Consider the following 16,373-nt stretch of genomic DNA (forward strand, 5'->3'; position numbering starts at 1 on the left):
GCTCCAAGAGTCTCTTTAACTCCCACATCCAACCAACACCTGTCCCTGGTAAGACTTAAGTCCAAGGGTTCATGTGCACCCTCCTCTCCTCCAGTTGGGGTCACAGCAGCAGAAAAAAATCCAAGCCAAGCTGGACGTGATGGCATGCACCTGTAATCCCAGCTACTCAGAGGCTGAGGCAGGAGGATTGCTTGAACCCAGGAATTCGAGGCTGCAGGGAGCTGTGATCATGCCACTGCACTCCAGCCACTCCAGCCTGGATGACAGAACAAGACCCCATCTCTAAAGAAAAAAAAAAAAAAATTTAAAAACCCAAGCCAAGGTCCGGGCATGCAGAGGGAAGGGGGCCTCTGGCTGCAGAGCCTGCTGGTGCATGAGTGAGCGATCTCTTCTCTCAAGCCTGTGCCATCCCCAGTGCCCTTGTAACAGCACAAGGCATTTTTCTGAGCACCTTTTCCAGGCACCAGAGACCCAGCAGTGAGCTCTGCAGGCACTACCCAGCCTTCCCAGCGGCTGGTTAGGGCTGAACTTGACCTTTGAGACAAGAGACAGGAGCTGACCTTGGTGTTGCTAGGAGCTAGCCTGGCAGTCACAGCTGTGCCCTGATGTCCTCCTGCTGCACATAAACAATTTCACAGAATGGCAACATCAGACAAGGCCACTCCATGACCGTGGTGGAAGGAGACAAAACAGATTCACTTGGTAATCACGTCTGAACACAGGAAAAACGGGAATGTTGTCCACACCTCAAGAGCAACTAGACCTCCTCTTTCCCTGGTTAATACGAATAACAGCTGTTCCTTCCCAATCACAGGTTTAGCCCTGCTTCCTTCCTGCTGACTTCATAACAGAGATTAAGATGCTAAATAATAGAATCACCTCTTTCTCTCTCTTTCTCTCTCTTCCTATTAGCATCTGGGATCTGTCTTCTGAGTCTTCGTTTTTCTAGCAGGCAGGAGGATGAGGCCCAAATGTATGTTTGCATCTCAGAGCCCTTGCATGGGCTGGTGGCTGGGGAGCAGGTGATCTGGTCTCACCTCTGTGGACTGAACAATAATTTGCTTGAAGTGTGTGAGAAGGAACGGACCCATTCAGGGATTTGGGACGCCCCAAACTGGGTCACCTTCACCACCCTTATTTTTATTATTTACTTATTTTCTTTTTAGCAAGGCCCATGACTTCAGAAAACCACTCTCATATCTTTAGTTAGTTCATGTTGTTTAGAAAATGCTTTTCTTTGAAAAAATTTTTTATTGTGGTAGAATATGCGTAACATAAAATTGACCATCTTAACCATTTTTAAGTGCACAGCTCAGTGGCATTGAGCACATTCACATTGCTGTGCAACCATCACCACCCTCTCTCTCCAGAACTTTCTCATCTTCCCAAACTGAAACTCTGTCTCCCTTAAATAGCAACTCCCTCTTCCCACCTTTCCTGGGTTTTTGTTTGTTTGTTTTTTGAAGACAGGGTCTTGCTTTGTTGCCCAGGCCGGAGTGCAGTGGTATGATAATAGCTCACAGCAGCCTCCAACTCCTGGGCTCAAGTGATCCTTCTGCCTCAGCCTCCCGAGTAGCTGGGACTATAGGTGCACGCCACGACACCCAGCTGATTTTTCTATTTTTAGTAGAGATGGGGTCTCACTCTTGCTCAGGCTGGTCTTGAACTCCAGAGCTCAAGGAATCCTCCCACCTCGGCCTCTCAGAGTGCTGGGATTACAGACGTGAGCCACTGTGCCCAGCCTTTTTTTTTTTTTTGAGACAGGGTCTTGCTATATCACCCAGACCTCAGTCTTCTGGTTAGCTGGGACTACAGGCACATGCCACCATACCTGGCTTTTGCCTCCTAATTTTCCTCCCAGCTGCCCCCAGAAGTGCTCAGGGACCATTGTGACAGCATCATCATAAGGGAAGCTCTTGGGGTCACAATGGGTAGAGCTGGACTACACTTGCATGCAGCTTTGGAAGGAACATGAGTGTCCCCTGGAAGACCAGGGCCAGATGGGGTCTGAGGGTCCAGCCTGCAGCCAAGTGCATTTCCTAAGACTCACTCGACCCATGACATCCCTTGAGGTAGGTGCACTGTCCTTGTCCCTGGTAATCAGAGGACGAAAGTGAGGCTCACGGGAGCTCAATTACTTATTCCAAGGTTACTCAGCTAGTCAGCTCAGTTGTTGGATTCCCCATAAACTATTCTGGAATCTTCTTGGCTCTCAACTATTTTCAGGTGGCAAAATGATCCAAAAACCAAAAAACTGTGGTTTTGTTAACACACACACACATGCCCTTTGATGTGTGTTTTCCAAAGAGGCAGACATGAGCAAGTGGTCATGGGCTGCAGTAGTCTGGGATGGCTTCCCAGAGGAGGTGAGGCTGAGTGCCAGGAGTGCTTGTGGGCAGCCGGAGTTTCCAGGGACAAGGAGGAAGGTGGGGGAGCCATCTACGCTCTAAGCAAAGGCAGGAAAGTCCCAGGTGGCTGGGCAGGGGCAGAGGGTTGGGGGAGGCCTGGAGCCTGAAGTTGAAGGTCAGAGAAGGGAAGGGGGAGGTGTTTGAAGACCTGAAGAGACAGAGGAACATAAGCCAGACCCAGGACAATTGCAGAGGGCCGGAAGACCAGTGACAAAATCTGTGGCAGCAATGGAACGGTGGCTGGGGCTGCAAGGCCCGGGTGGGCAGATGAACAGAAATGGGTCTCCAGATGGGAAGGAGGAGAAAGCCATGACACTGGTGATTCACCAAGGGTGAGGAGAGGGGAGGGGGAGTTCCTATATCAGACAAACTGTAGGAGGCATGTCCTGGGTTCAAATCCCAAGCAAATCCTGACCTCCCAGAGCCTCAACTTCTTCTGTGACGTAGTGGTTAAAACCCACCTCATGGGATCCATTTGGTAAAAATGTGCACAAAGTGAGTGTCCAATAAGTACTGACCAGGGAGACACTTTTTTTTTTCTTGCTATAATAATATGTCCCTTCTTTGCTCTAAACTCTCCCATGGCTCCCACCTCATTCTGAGAAAAAGCCAAGGCTCTCACCAAGGCCTTGGAGGATCTGGCCTCCCATTACCTTTCCAATCTCACTGCCTACCGGCCTCAGGGCCTTTGTACTTGCTATTCCCACTGCCTGAAATGCTATTCTCCAGGTACCCAAATGTCCTCCTCCTCACCTTTTCTGGGTCTTTGATCAACCACCTTCTGAGTGTGACCTGTCCTGGTCGCCCTGTTTAAAATCGCAAAACCCTCCTCCAAACTCTAGCTTTCTGCCTTGTGTGACTTTTTTTTTTTTTAACTTACTCTTCCATTTATGTTTTTATATTTATTCAGTATTGCCTGTCACCTCCGGCCTCATTATCAATTACACAGGGCGGGCCTCTAGGTCTGTTGAATGTAACTTCCCCCATCCTCAGGGCCTGGCACACACAGTAGGCACCAACTGAATGATTCTTTACATCTCTACTTTCCCTGGGGGCAGCCACAGGGGGCCCAGCCCCCAGCGCAGTGCCTGGCGCACACAAAGGAATAAAAAGTAGCATTGTCCTCGGCGGGCAGTCGCTCAGTCCCGCGCCTCTGCCCCCGCCCAGGTGGTGCCACGTCCCACGATGGCCGCAGGCGCCCTCCTGCCTTGCCCGATGTCCCGGCTGGACTTCCTCAAGGCCTCGCACTTCGAGCTGGGGCCCGACCCGCGGCTGCACCGGGGCGTCATGCATTCCACGGCGCACCGAGACTTTCCCGCATACCCGGGGGCCACCCGGGCGCAGCCAACCCCCAGGCTGCCGCGCACGCGGCTCTTGCCAGTGGACGAGCGCTGGGCCAACGGGGAACGCTGGTCGGAGGCGCGCCGCGCGTTCCCGCCGCCGTGCGCGCCGCCGCCGGAGCGGGGACGGGCGCGCACGCTTGCCATGCAGGCCAGCAACGTGCGCGTGCACGAGGATGCGCGCGTCACTGCCAGCATCTCCAACTCGCGCGCCGCCTACGGGTGGCCCGAGCTGCCCGCGCGCGCCCGAGAGAAGATCCGCGGTGCGCGCCTCATCTTCGACCGCGACTCGGTGCCTCCAGGCGACCGGGACAAGCTGCGCATCCCGGCCACCACGCACCAGGAGTTCTTTCCGCCCCACGACGCGTGCCCGCAGCCCCGCGCGCCCTGCAGCCACCTCGGTGAGCGCGCGCTTTGCTCAATGACAGTGGTTCTCAAAGAGGAGCCAGGACTCTACAACTCCTCCCACCCTCGCCCACCCTCACCAGGGGACATTTGACAATGTCTGAAAACATAAAAATGTTTCCAAAAGGATGTCACGGACCGGGGGCGAGGGTGCCATTAGCATGCAGTGGGTAGAGGCCAGGGATGCCACTCAGCACTGCCACCATGCACGGGGCAGCCCCCACGACAAAGAATCATCCAGCCCCAAATGTCAGCAGTACCAAGGCTCAGAAACCATGGAACCTGCTCGTAGCTGCCATTCGTGTGATTTTTTCCAATTCTGTCTTTCCGGGGGCCTTCTAGGGGACACCACTAGACAGAGACCCTCCAAGGTGGGCTCAGGTATTGTCCAACCTGGATTTGGCTCTTAGTTCTGGCTCCTAATTTCTGTGATTTCTGGCAAGTCATTTAACCTCTCTGAGCCTCAGGGAGGCTGTGGAATGGGGGATATAGTACCATGTCCAAGAACAAGGTGCAAAGCACTTGACCTTGGTGTCTGGCTCAGTACAGTATGGGGTAGTTATTGTTGGTACTGTTAACTTTTTTTTTTTTTTTTTTGGTGTTTGCCAGATGGCCCTCAATATAGACTGGTCAGGGACAGGGGACAGCCCAACTCTTCTTTCCAGGCAAGGAATGAAATTCCAGTGGACTGAGGCTGCAGGGATTCTATGCCATTTTCTCTCTCTCTCTACCTCCTGCTTTCTCTCCCCCATTGCCTATCCTCAGGGGGCCCCAACATCCTCACATGGGACTACAAGAGACAGGAGGGGACTTCCTACCAGAAACAGTTCCAGGCCCTACCGGGCCCACCTACCTTGATGTGTAAGAGGGTAAATCGAGGCTTGGTTGGGGCCGCTGAGGAGGGCAGCGATGAGGGCTGGGTGGTTTGGGCCTTCTCATCCCTGTCTGCCCACAGGCCTCCTCAAAAGTGGAACTTGGAGACTGCAAGATTGGCTATGGCCCCATGTGTTCGGAGCAGAAACAGGCCTACAGGCCCCAGGGCCTGCCCCCAGACAGGTACAAAGGGACCACTGCCATCCCACCTAGATGGGCCAATTGGCTTTCAGCAGCAGGTGGGATGGGACACGTAGGGTTCTGGGGCCAATATTCTGCCTTTGAGGTCTCCAGCACCGGCAGGCAAGGCACGCTGTTGTGCTAGATCTCCCACCATTAGCGCCCCACGACCTGGCCATCGGGCAACCCAGATGCTTCCCTTTCCAGGGAGTTACAAGGGCCCGGATGGATCCTACCTTACCTTATTATTGGTAGAATAACACTTTGCCTGCAGGTATGACAAGGCACAGGCCGCGGCCCACATCCACTGTGTGAATATCCGTCCTGGAGATGGCCTCTTCCACGACAGGACCACCGCGGCAGAGCACTTCTATCCCCGGGAGCCAGGTGAGAGCTGCTGCCTGCCCTGCCTTGGGCTCCCGCAGGGCCCCACAGGGCAGCTCAGTACCTACTCTGTCACTGGCAGAGCCTTTTGTTCTTTACCATAGTCAGACTCCAGAGTCGCACATCCTGAAAGGAAATTGGTGCCCCGGCCCTGGCCATCTGGACACCTTCATGCAGTTCTTCTACGGCCAGGTCAGCAGGAAAAGAAGGCAGCAGGGCTGACCAGGGAAAAGGGCTTCCCAGGCAGAGCACATAGCAAGTGCAAAGGTCCTGGGGTGGGAATGAGCTTGACATGTACACAGGAATCTCCGGGATCTATTTGAGTGATCTAGGGTAAGTCAGTTAATCATTCCGAGCCTCAGTGGCTCTTGACTAAAACGAGATAACAGTACCAACTCCCAACGCTATGGCGTGGGGCCCAGAGAGGATGAGGGAGCTGTCCAAGGTCACAGAACGCCCACTGCCTCCTTCCACTGGGCCCCGTGGGACATCCCGAACACCTGGAGTTTCCCAGATGTCATGTCGTCCTACAGCCACCGCCCCCGACCCAGCCACCCCGCCGCCACATGCCCCAAGAGCACTTTCAGAGTCATGTGACCCTAGGAGAGTCGAAGCTGCTTGGACACTTTTTCCACACCACTATGGGCTCGGACTACTACCCCTTGGAGACAGATCCGGTAGGGACGCAGAAAGCGCCCACCCTCCACCTGCTGCCGAGCAACCTGCCCCAGGGCACCAGAGGTCAGTGTGGGCCCCGCCCCCCAAAACTCCACCCTTGCCACGTCTGGCCCCGCCCATCCTCTGGCTCCGCCTCCTGAAGGCTAAATCCTACTCCATATTGACCAGGACCCCACCTCAGCCCCTGGATAGTCCCACCCCTTCGTGGCCATGCCCCGCCCCCTGCATGACTGGGACTCTAGCTGGGTCTTAGCTCCGCCCCTCTCCCAATCCCTACCGCCTGCCTCTGACTCTGGCTCCACCCCCTAACCAGGTAGCCTTCCCTACCTGGCTCCGCCCCCATACTCATCTGGCCGGGCCCCGCCCCTGGCCTCCTCACCACCCTCCTTTCCACCCCCACAACCCCCTACCTGCTCCTAATCCATTCTTCGCCCCTGCTCAACATCAGGGCTGGCCCAGGCTTGGACCCTGAACCCCTGCCCCACCCTTAGTCTGGCACATCCCCACCCCTCTGTCCCCCCTCACCTCCCCCGGCCCCTCAACTCAGCCGCCCCCACTCAAATCTCCAGAATCCGATTTTTTAACCATGAACCAGAAGATGCTGACGCCACACAGAGCAGCTCGAGTCCCCATCACTGAAGAGATGCTACAGCGGGTGAGGGAGGGAGGGGAAAGGGATATATCCCTCACCAGGTAACCCCCAAATCAGGGTAGAGTTATCTCAGGGTGAGTGTACTGTCACCCCAGACTCAGAGTTAGTGATCACCCCAGGCTCAAGGTCATTTTAATGTCACTCCAGCATGAAAGTCATCCTTAGCTCACCCCAAGGCTCGTGTCTCCCATCCAAGTACTAACCAGGCCCAACCCTGCTTAGCTTCTGAGCTCAGACGAGATGGGGTGCGTTCAGGGTGATATGGCCGTAGACCCCAGGGTCATGTCAGAGTCAGCTCAGGTGCACCTTTGTAGCACCAGCCATGTTTATGCCCCAAGACCAGGCTTCAGTCAGAGTTACCCAGGATTGCCCCAGTCCTGGGGTGTTTCCAGGGGCACCTCTGGTTTCCCGCTGGCTTCTCATCAGTTCTTGGGTCAGCCCAGACTGGGGCCCCTTTTGCCCACCTCCCCCTGGCCCCAATCACCAGCCAAACCTGGCTGAGCCTCTGCCCACCCTTTGATGCCCCAAGGTGGACCGGGAACTGTGGGGTGGTCTGGGTGGGTCAGTCACCCACCAGGCTCCCCTGCAAGGCTGCCCACCGTGACTCCACAGTGCAAATACAGCCACGTGGAGCCCCCTCTGGGTGGACTGCGCTTCCTCTCAACCCAGTACCGGGACGAGTTTCCTGCCAAGTACCAGGGCCCAGCAGTGCTGAGAGTGGGCACACCGCAGGAGAGCCACGTGCCACTGGGCACGCCTCGCCAGAGGCACTGCGGGGAGAAGATAGACCCTCAGGCCCCCCAGTCCCCTATGTACCCCTGCCGCAGCCAGCAATAAACATCACCCTGGCAACATCCCATCCCTCCCCATCATTCAGCCATAAGTGAGAATGCTTGGATGGGTGGGGACCGGAGCAAGGAGTAACTCTTTCATTAGAAATGAGAAATCTACGCACTCGTCAGTGCGTGTGGGGTCATGGAGGCGGCTTCCCTTCTGAGGATGAAGGTGAGGAGAGGGGAGGAAGGCCAGGGTGTAGGGAGAAGTTTTCAATGGTGAGAGGCTGTTCAAGGGCATACAGGGGTGGACACAGCTGAGAGTGGCCCAGCAGTTTTCTCCAGGGTGGGCAGAGACTGGACAGTGAATGGTGGTGCACTAGCTGGCTGGGCCACTGCCCCCCAGGTCAGAGCAGGGTCCAGGGGCAAATGGACAAAAGCCATCAGGACACGGTGATGTCCAAAGTGGTAAGTGTCCAGCCAGGGACAAAATGAAAAAGGTCTAGAGGAGGAGGATGGGGTAGGGCCCTGACGCCCATGAGTGACTGGGCTAAGCAAGGACCAGGACCTTGGATAATGCCTGATCTTTAAGGTATGGGGTCTGGTGGGGAAGAAGTCAGGTCTGTCTGGTATAAGGTGGGCTTTAGTGGCCATGCCCAGGGCCTGCCCCTGTAGGCTGTTGAGCACCCAGTTTCAAGGAGTGAACATGGCTTTCCTGAACCCCGAGTCAGACCTCTAAAGACCAAAGCCCTCAACCCAACAGGGCCACTAGTTGCCAACCTCAAGCTGGCCAGCAGCACTTTCCCCACCAGCATCAGTTCTTCCAGGCTAAGTTGCAATTTCAATAGGAAGTGCAGGAGTCCAGATTTGCATCCTGTGGGGACGAGATGGTCCTTTTGCCTGCACTCATGGTATCCACACTGACTGCGAGAAAATCTGCTCACTGTGGAACGACTCCTCTGTTTGAATCCTCTAAAGATGTTTCGCATCACACTCTTTACTGTGTTTCTTCATGATAAACCAGGGTTTGTCATTGATTGACATCTTGGAGCAAATAATTCTTTGTTGGAGGCCATCCTGTGCATGATAGGATGTTTGGCACTATCCTTGTCCTCTACCAACTAGATGCCAGTAGCACACCTCCCTCTCAGTTGTGACAACCAAAATGTCTCCAGATGTTGTCATATGTCCCCAGGGTGGGGAGAATTTCCCTGGTTGAAAGCCACTGCAATAAATTCATCTTCTTCTGATGCAGCTTGTCTGCCTGTGGACCAGACCACTAAAACAGAAAGGCTTTCCCTTTTTGCCTTTCCTGCCAGGAAGCTTAGAAAGCTTCCTTTGGTGTTAAGTTCCATGTAGCTCCAGTTGTGGGATTATTTGGGCTCCTGCCTCATCCCAGGAATGGTTTAAAACAGCCGAGACACCAGATGAAAAATGGATAGGAGTTACAAGGAGTCAGATTGCAGCACAACTTGAAGCTTTTCATAACAACAGAACTGACCAGCCCTGGGATGGCTTGCCAGGGAAGAACAGAAACTTTATATGTTTAATGAGTGGGGAGAGACACCACATCAGGATGATTCTGGGTGTATTTTATGGATTTATCCCTCCTATATCCCACTCAGCTCCCCTCAAAGGATATGGACTAAGACAAATAATATAAGATTGACCATGAGAAAACCAAGATTAATGTTTTTAAAGAAAAGCAACTTTGTCGATGGTGAGCATAACACAGCAGCAGAACTCAACAGAATTCAGATCTGCCTTTCTGTTCTTGGGCAAGAACATGCTGTGACCCTCAGTTTCCTCATCTGTAAAATGGGGATGGTGATAGTTTCTCCTTCACAGATGACTGCAAGAATTAAGTAAAATGTGTATGTACCATGCTTAGAACAGGGTCTGGCGCTTGGCTGCAGCTCAATGAATGGTGACTAAATTTGTTAATGTCTGAAGTCATTTTAAAATTAATTTTTAATTATTTTTTTGAGATGGAGTCTTGCTCAGTCACCTGGGCTAGAGTGCCCTGGCATCAGCCTAGCTCACAGCAACCTCAAACTCCTGGGCTCAAGCGATTCTCCTGCCTCAGCCTCCCGAGTAGCTGGGACTACAGCATGTGCCACTACACCTGGCTAATTTGTCTATTTTTAGTAGAGATGGGGTCTTGCTCTTGCTCAGGCTGGTCTGGAACTCCTGACCTCAAGCGATCCTCCTGCCTCAGCCTGTATAGTAGCTGGGATTACAGGAGTGAGCCACCGTGCGCGGCCTTAAGTCATTTTTGTTACAAGTGACAAAAACGGAGCTCTGTCCAGCTCAAGCAAAAAAGAGATTTTATGGATTTAGAAACAAGAAAGTCTGGGCTTGGGTCTAACATCACGCATGCTAGTTTCACATCAGGACTCTGTGTCCTGCACCATCTCTCAGTCCTTCCAAGCGGTGGTAAAAGAGGATGCTGGTATCCCCAATTAAAGCCCCCAAAGAAATGGCGGGGAGGTCTTCCCAGCTCAAGCCTCATATTGGAATTTAAGGAATATGCTGATTGGCCCATGTGAGTCACATGCCTAAACGTGAACCAATCACTGTACTCAGAGGGGTGGGATACTGTGATTGGTTGGCCCTGCTCAGTAGCCCATCTGTGCGTTACTTGGTTTCCCAAACCAGGCCAGGATCACTGAATCTGGAGCCCAGCCTTGCTGGACTCTCTCCTAACAACAGATCTGCGTCTGCTCAGAGCACCCATCTTGCCCCAGGTTACCATCTGGGTGGCGGATAATCTGCTATTAATAGGCTCTTCCCAGCAAGAGTAATGTTACCTTTGTAGACAGGAAATCTTCAGTGTTTGGGAGTAGCCTAGACTAGCATCAAGTGTCCCCTACTTCTCTGATAATCCCAATCTTATCTCTCACCTCATTACCTCTCTTTTCTTTTAGCTTGGGGCAGAGAATTAGGCTCTGGCAATCCCACAAAATCAAGCAGATTTTAGTTTCTGCTTTGGGAAGGAGAACATTCAAGAAGCTTGTGTCTTGGGCATGGTGGCTCACACCTGTCATCCTAGCACCCTGGGAGGTCAAGGCCAGAGGATCACTTGAGGTCAGCAGTTAGCCCAGCCTGAGCAAGAGTGTGTGACCCGTCTCTACCAAAACTAAAAAAAAAAAAATTAGCCGGGCATGGTGGCACATGCCTGCAGTCCCAGCTACTCAGGAGGCTGAGGCAGGAGGATCGCTTGAGCCCAGGAGTTTGAGGTTGCTGCGAGCTAGGCTGACCGCCATGGCACTCTAGCCCAAGTGACAGAGCAAGACTCTGTTTCAAAAAAACAAAACAAAACAAAACAAAATCCACCAGCCAAAGACCACCAGAAACACACCTGTAGTCAAAAGAATTTAGGTTTATTTAGCTTGCTTCAGCGAGGAAGATGGCATATCAGGGAACCATAGGGTGTCTCTATAAGGGGAAGTTGGTGGCAGGGGAGCTTCTTAGAGGGTCTGGGCTTATGCTGGGTGGTTTTAAGGAGGCTTGGAAGCATTTCTAGGATGGTGTTGTCAGGAACCAGGGATCAAATTGGTGACTGGGTATTCCGGTGATTTGTATCTCCGAGGTGGGAGGATGGAAATAGTCTTGGGATTGTCACTGGTAAGACTCAGCAGTCATTTGAGTCAGTTAGGAGAAGGGGATGTATATTCATTTTTGTGGTTGTAGAGTGTCCTTGTCATTATCTTGGTTCAGACATGGTCACAGAGTGGCCTTGTCTGATTATTGTTTATATCCTGGGCCCAGTGTTTATGATGTCCCATGGCCCAGCTGCCAGGGTCCAGGAGCAGTTTTTCACTCTCTCTCTGCGACTGGGACCTGTGTCTCCAGGTAAAGATTGCCCAGAGCTCTTCCCAGTCCTGTCTAAGGTTCTCCAGACATCATCACTTACATCAGACACCAGGAGCCCGCCAGGGACTGCAGCGACCCACCACCATCTGGGTAGGAGGCTGAAAGCACTGAGGGAGGGCTCCTCAACGCCATTCTTTGGTTGGGGAGATTGTTAAAGTGTGTTACCCAGAAATAGTGGAGGTCTCACCATCAAAAAAATCCCAAACAAAAATTGGAGAAATGCTGGATTAAGCAGACAGGCCTGGTTTTAAACTGCAGGGCTTCTCAGAGACTAGATACACCTGCGCGCGTCGCAAGTATGCAAGAGCAATAGCATGTTTGGTGATTTTTGAACAAAGAGAGAGCAACTCCAGTGGCGCAATCGGTTAGCGCGTGGCGCTTATACGAACAAAGATAGAATCAGAGACATGGGCAGGAGGCAGAGACAGAGAGACAGAGAGAGGGACAGAGAGGGAAGGACAGGCAGGATCAGGGCCGGAGAGGGGCTGACACGAGCACGGGAACAGACAGAGGGACAGGGCCCTGGCGGCGCGGGCAGGGCGCGGCGCAGACAAAGGCGCGGCCCGGGCGGCCGGGCCGGGACAAAGACTGGCCCGGGGGGCGGGGGCAGCGGCGATGGCGACGGCCGCGGCGGGCGCGGGCGAACTACAAGTCCCAGCAGCTCCCGCTGCGGCCCTCGGCCGGCCCCTCTCGCTCCCCGGGAGCGCCTGGCGGGGCCGCTGGGCCGAGGGGGCCGCCGGCGGGGCTGGCGGGCGGGGGGCTTCCTGCGGGTCCGGGGGGCGCCGGCGGCCGGCGCGGGCGCGGCGGGCCGGGCAGGGGCAAGGGGCACCGGGTGAGTGTCCCCGCGAGCGGGCCGGGGCCGGGTGGGGGCCGGGCGGGGGGCGGGCGGGGGGCCCGGGTGCGGGGCGCGGCCCGGGGCGACCTCTATTCGCCCCAGCCCTGTGCGCCGCCTGCCCCGGCCTGGGCAAGCGGGGTCGCTGACGCGATCGGAGGGGACCCCGCGGCCCGCCGGCCTAGCGCGTCCATCCCGCCGCTGCGGCCTGGGGGTAGGGCCCCCGAGGCTGGGAGCCTTCAATCGGACTGGGTCACTCGGTATTGTTCCCACCTCCCGCCTGGGCCTGGGGTCGGGAATTCACGAGGCCCCTTCCTCAGGAGGGGCATCCAGGGGTTCCCCTCCCCCTAGGACCCCAGGAAGGGGCCTAGCTATTGTTCCCCTCCCCCTCCAGTCTTGGGGTCTGGAGTTCTGGAAGCCCCCCCTGGAGGTGATCCAGAGGGGTCCACCTGCCCCCCAGGAACTCAGGAAGGACCCCAGTGATTTCTCCTCCCACCTTCCAGTTAGGAAATGGGAATTCAGGGGGCCCCTTCCTCTGGAAGCAATCTAAGAGCTTCTCTGTCCTTCAGGAACCCAGGTTTGGGGGGTACCCAGGTATTGCTCCCCCCACCCTCCAGCTATGGGGTCTGGGTGGAGGAGACCGACCAGAAACTCCGCTCTGTTTGCATAACTTCGCCTGGCTATGGGGCTGTGGCTCAGTATGTCCCCCTTCCTGAAACGGGAGGAGAGGTCCCCCCAATCCCCAGGCACAGATCTACACCCAGCCATGGGGTGAGCAGCTCAAGTACCTCCGCAACAGGTCACCCTCATCACCTCCTTGCTCCCCAGGAGTCCTAGCTATTGTTTTTCAACCTGTCTGCCTGCCCCCAGCCACGACCCTGGAATTGAGCTCAGTTGGGAATCTTTCCTCCAGGAAGGAACAGAAGTATGTTGACAGCATCCCTGTGCCCCATCCGTGAGAGGACGTAGTCTGGGGCTTCCCCCAGTAACCCAGGAGGGTCCCTACGTATTGTTTTCACCTACCCTCCAGCTAGCACGTAGAATTCAGGACCTTCTCGATTGGGCACAGTTTAGCACACACCTGGAGTCCCAGCTACTTGGGAGCTTGGGAGGCTGAAGCAGGAGGATCACTTGAGCCCAGGACTCTAAGACCAGACTGGGCAACATAGTGAGACCCCATCTCAAAAGAAAAAAAAAAAAAAGAATTCAGGATCTGCTAGCCAATGAGGTAAAAAACATGTATACTGACAACTGTCCCCACCCTCCTTATTGTGGGCCTGTTAGTTTCCCTGTCTACCCCTCCCAGCCAGGAGGGGTCCCCTATATCATTCTCTCACACTCACCCTCTAGCTTTAGGAAGGGGTTCTAGGTCTAAGAGAGAACACGGATGTTTGGACACTTATTCCCACCCCGAGCTGTGAGGTCTGGAATTTAGGTTGTCTCCTCCCCAGAAGGCAAGCAGTCCTCGCCCAGTGACCTAGGACGGGTACCAGATGTGGTTTGCACCCGACTCCTGTCCCCCAGCCACAGGTTCCAGAGCTCAGGATGCCACCTCTCTAGGAGGTGAACCAGAGGTCCCCCTCCCTACCAGGAATTCCCAAATCTGCCACTCTCAACTATGGGACAAGAATTCAGGCCCTGTGCACAGGAACACAGGAACTCCGACGCCTATCCTCTTCCCCATAAGGGGACCCCCATCCAGGGGTTCAGAACCTAGGACTGTCTCCTTCACGGGACCCCAACTTCCCACAAGAGGAGCCCAGGATGGAGAGAGGGGCAGAGCCATGGCGTTGGGCACTGCAGACCTCTAGTGCTGGGTCCCATGACTTCCATCCAGGTTTGGGGCTGAGAGGGGAGGGTCCCACCATGCTCCACCAGGGTCCCTCTACTCCCTGCCCTGGCTAGGGCAAGTCAGATATCTCCCTGAAGTTGGAGATAAGGGAAAGATCCATGTGTGTGCATGGTAGTGTGTTCTGGGGGCACAGCCGGGTCCCCTTGCCCAAGAGACGGACCCCTTCCGGAGAACCTACCTGCATCCACCCTCTGTCCTCCCCTCTACAGATCCTGCCCCAGAAGCAGCTGCCACTTCCACGCCTGGGATGCGGCGCTCTGTGCTTGTAAGGAACCCTGGCCACAAAGGCCTGAGGGTGGTTTACGAAGAGCTTGACTCTGACTCAGAGGACCTGGACCCTAATCCCGAAGATCTGGACCCAGTGTCTGAAGACCCAGGGCCTGACCCGGAAGACCTCAACACTGTCTCAGAAGATGCGGACCCCAGCTATGAAGATCTGGAGCCGGTCTCCGAGGATGTGGACCCCGATGCCGACGCTCCGGGCTCTATCTTGGGCAACCGCGATTCTGAACCCCAAGATCCCGACCCCATGTCTTCGAGTTTCGACCTCGATCCTGATGTTATCGGCCCTGTACCCCTGGTTCTCGACCCTAACAGCGACACTCTCAGCCCCGCCGCTCCAGATGTGGACCCTCTTGAGTCCGGCCTCACTGCCACCCCCCAGGTCTTGGCCACCAGCCCCGCGGTGCTGTCCGCCCCTGCCAGCCCGCCCCGGCCCTTCTCCTGCCCCGATTGCGGGCGAGCCTTCCGCCGCAGCTCGGGGCTGAGCCAGCACCGCCGCACTCACAGCGGCGAGAAGCCGTACCGCTGCCCCGACTGCGGCAAGTCGTTCAGCCACGGGGCCACCCTGGCGCAGCACCGCGGCATCCATACCGGGGCCCGGCCGTACCAGTGTGCCGCGTGCGGCAAAGCCTTCGGGTGGCGCTCCACGTTGCTGAAGCACCGCTCCAGCCACAGCGGGGAGAAGCCGCACCACTGCCCGGTGTGCGGCAAGGCCTTCGGGCACGGCTCGCTGCTGGCGCAGCACCTGCGCACGCATGGTGGCCCGCGGCCCCACAAGTGCCCTGTGTGCGCCAAGGGCTTTGGCCAGGGCTCGGCGCTGCTCAAGCACCTGCGCACGCACACGGGCGAGCGGCCCTACCCCTGCCCGCAGTGCGGCAAGGCCTTCGGGCAGAGCTCGGCGCTGCTGCAGCACCAGCGCACGCACACGGCCGAGCGCCCCTACCGCTGTCCCCACTGCGGCAAGGCCTTCGGGCAGAGCTCCAACCTGCAGCACCACCTGCGCATCCACACGGGTGAGCGGCCCTACGCCTGCCCGCACTGCTCCAAGGCCTTCGGGCAGAGCTCGGCGCTGCTGCAGCACCTGCACGTGCATTCGGGCGAGCGGCCCTACCGCTGCCAGCTCTGCGGCAAGGCCTTCGGCCAAGCCTCCAGCCTCACCAAGCACAAGCGGGTGCATGAGGGCGCTGCCGCCGCCGCGGCTGCTGCTGCTGCTGCCGCCGCCGCCGCCGCTGCAGCCGCCGCCGCCGGCCTGGGCCTCGGCCCTGACCTGACCCCTGCATCCGGGATGAGGCCGGGGCAGGTCTCCCTCCTGGGTCCCGAGGCTGTCTCCGTGTTGGGCTCGGGTCTGGGCCTCAGCCCTGGCACCAGCTCTGGCAGCGGCCCTGACCCTGGCTCTGTGCTGGGCACTGTCCCCAATCCCAGCCCCAAGCACCTCTCTAGCTCCAGATCCACCCCCAGCCCTAATCCTGTGGAATCACCTGACCCTAAGCCTGGGCACGATGCCGATCCTGACCTTGTGGCCAGCTCTGACCGTGAATCTGACCCCAGTCCTAACCCTGATCCTGTGCCCAGCCCGGACCCCTGCTCTCCCACCCATGACGCTATCAGCCCAGCCCTCCCTACCAGTGAGAGTCCCGAGTGGGTGCAGGAGCAAGGGGCACTGCTGGGGCCTGATGGCTGAAGGGGGCGCTGGCATCCAAGAGGGCCTGGGGAAGTTGTGTGTTGTGCAGTTAGTAAAATCCTCCCACTGCTTCCTGGCTCTGTGTCCTGGTTTGCCGTTTGCGCTTTCTTCCCGGATGCACAGCCCCTTCCTCCGGAGATGTAACCATGTAGCCGCG

General features: G+C 56.2%; 2 protein-coding genes across 2 annotated transcripts; both read left to right on the forward strand.

Annotated features, from left to right (window-relative positions):
• Nucleotides 1–3,593: 3,593 nt before the first annotated feature.
• On the forward strand, nt 3,594–7,757 carry SAXO5 (stabilizer of axonemal microtubules 5). The gene is made up of 8 exons (XM_069496087.1): nt 3,594–4,149; nt 4,919–5,022; nt 5,109–5,209; nt 5,481–5,593; nt 5,673–5,782; nt 6,124–6,331; nt 6,838–6,923; nt 7,533–7,757. The coding sequence occupies exons 1-8, from the start codon at nt 3,594–3,596 to the stop codon at nt 7,755–7,757; spliced, it is 1,503 nt and encodes a 500-aa protein (XP_069352188.1).
• A 4,497-nt stretch (nt 7,758–12,254) lies between these two features.
• Nucleotides 12,255–16,290, forward strand: ZNF358 (zinc finger protein 358). The gene is made up of 2 exons (XM_069496100.1): nt 12,255–12,401; nt 14,463–16,290. Exon 2 carries the CDS (start codon nt 14,501–14,503, stop codon nt 16,214–16,216), a length of 1,716 nt encoding a protein of 571 aa, XP_069352201.1. The 5' UTR covers nt 12,255–12,401; nt 14,463–14,500; the 3' UTR covers nt 16,217–16,290.
• Nucleotides 16,291–16,373: the final 83 nt, after the last annotated feature.

This window comes from Eulemur rufifrons, chromosome 2, assembly GCF_041146395.1.
Source record: "Eulemur rufifrons isolate Redbay chromosome 2, OSU_ERuf_1, whole genome shotgun sequence".
In the NCBI taxonomy this organism is placed as follows: domain Eukaryota; kingdom Metazoa; phylum Chordata; class Mammalia; order Primates; family Lemuridae; genus Eulemur; species Eulemur rufifrons.

Bases quoted from the DNA above. Each gene is read 5' to 3' on its own strand.
- SAXO5 (XM_069496087.1), top strand. From the start codon at position 3,594: ATGGCCGCAGGCGCCCTCCTGCCTTGCCCGATGTCCCGGCTGGACTTC. The intron at 5,210-5,480 runs GTACAAAGGGAC...CTTTGCCTGCAG, and splicing joins CAGGGCCTGCCCCCAGACAG to GTATGACAAGGCACAGGCCG. The intron at 5,783-6,123 runs GTCAGCAGGAAA...GTCGTCCTACAG, and splicing joins TGCAGTTCTTCTACGGCCAG to CCACCGCCCCCGACCCAGCC.
- ZNF358 (XM_069496100.1), top strand. From the start codon at position 14,501: ATGCGGCGCTCTGTGCTTGTAAGGAACCCTGGCCACAAAGGCCTGAGG.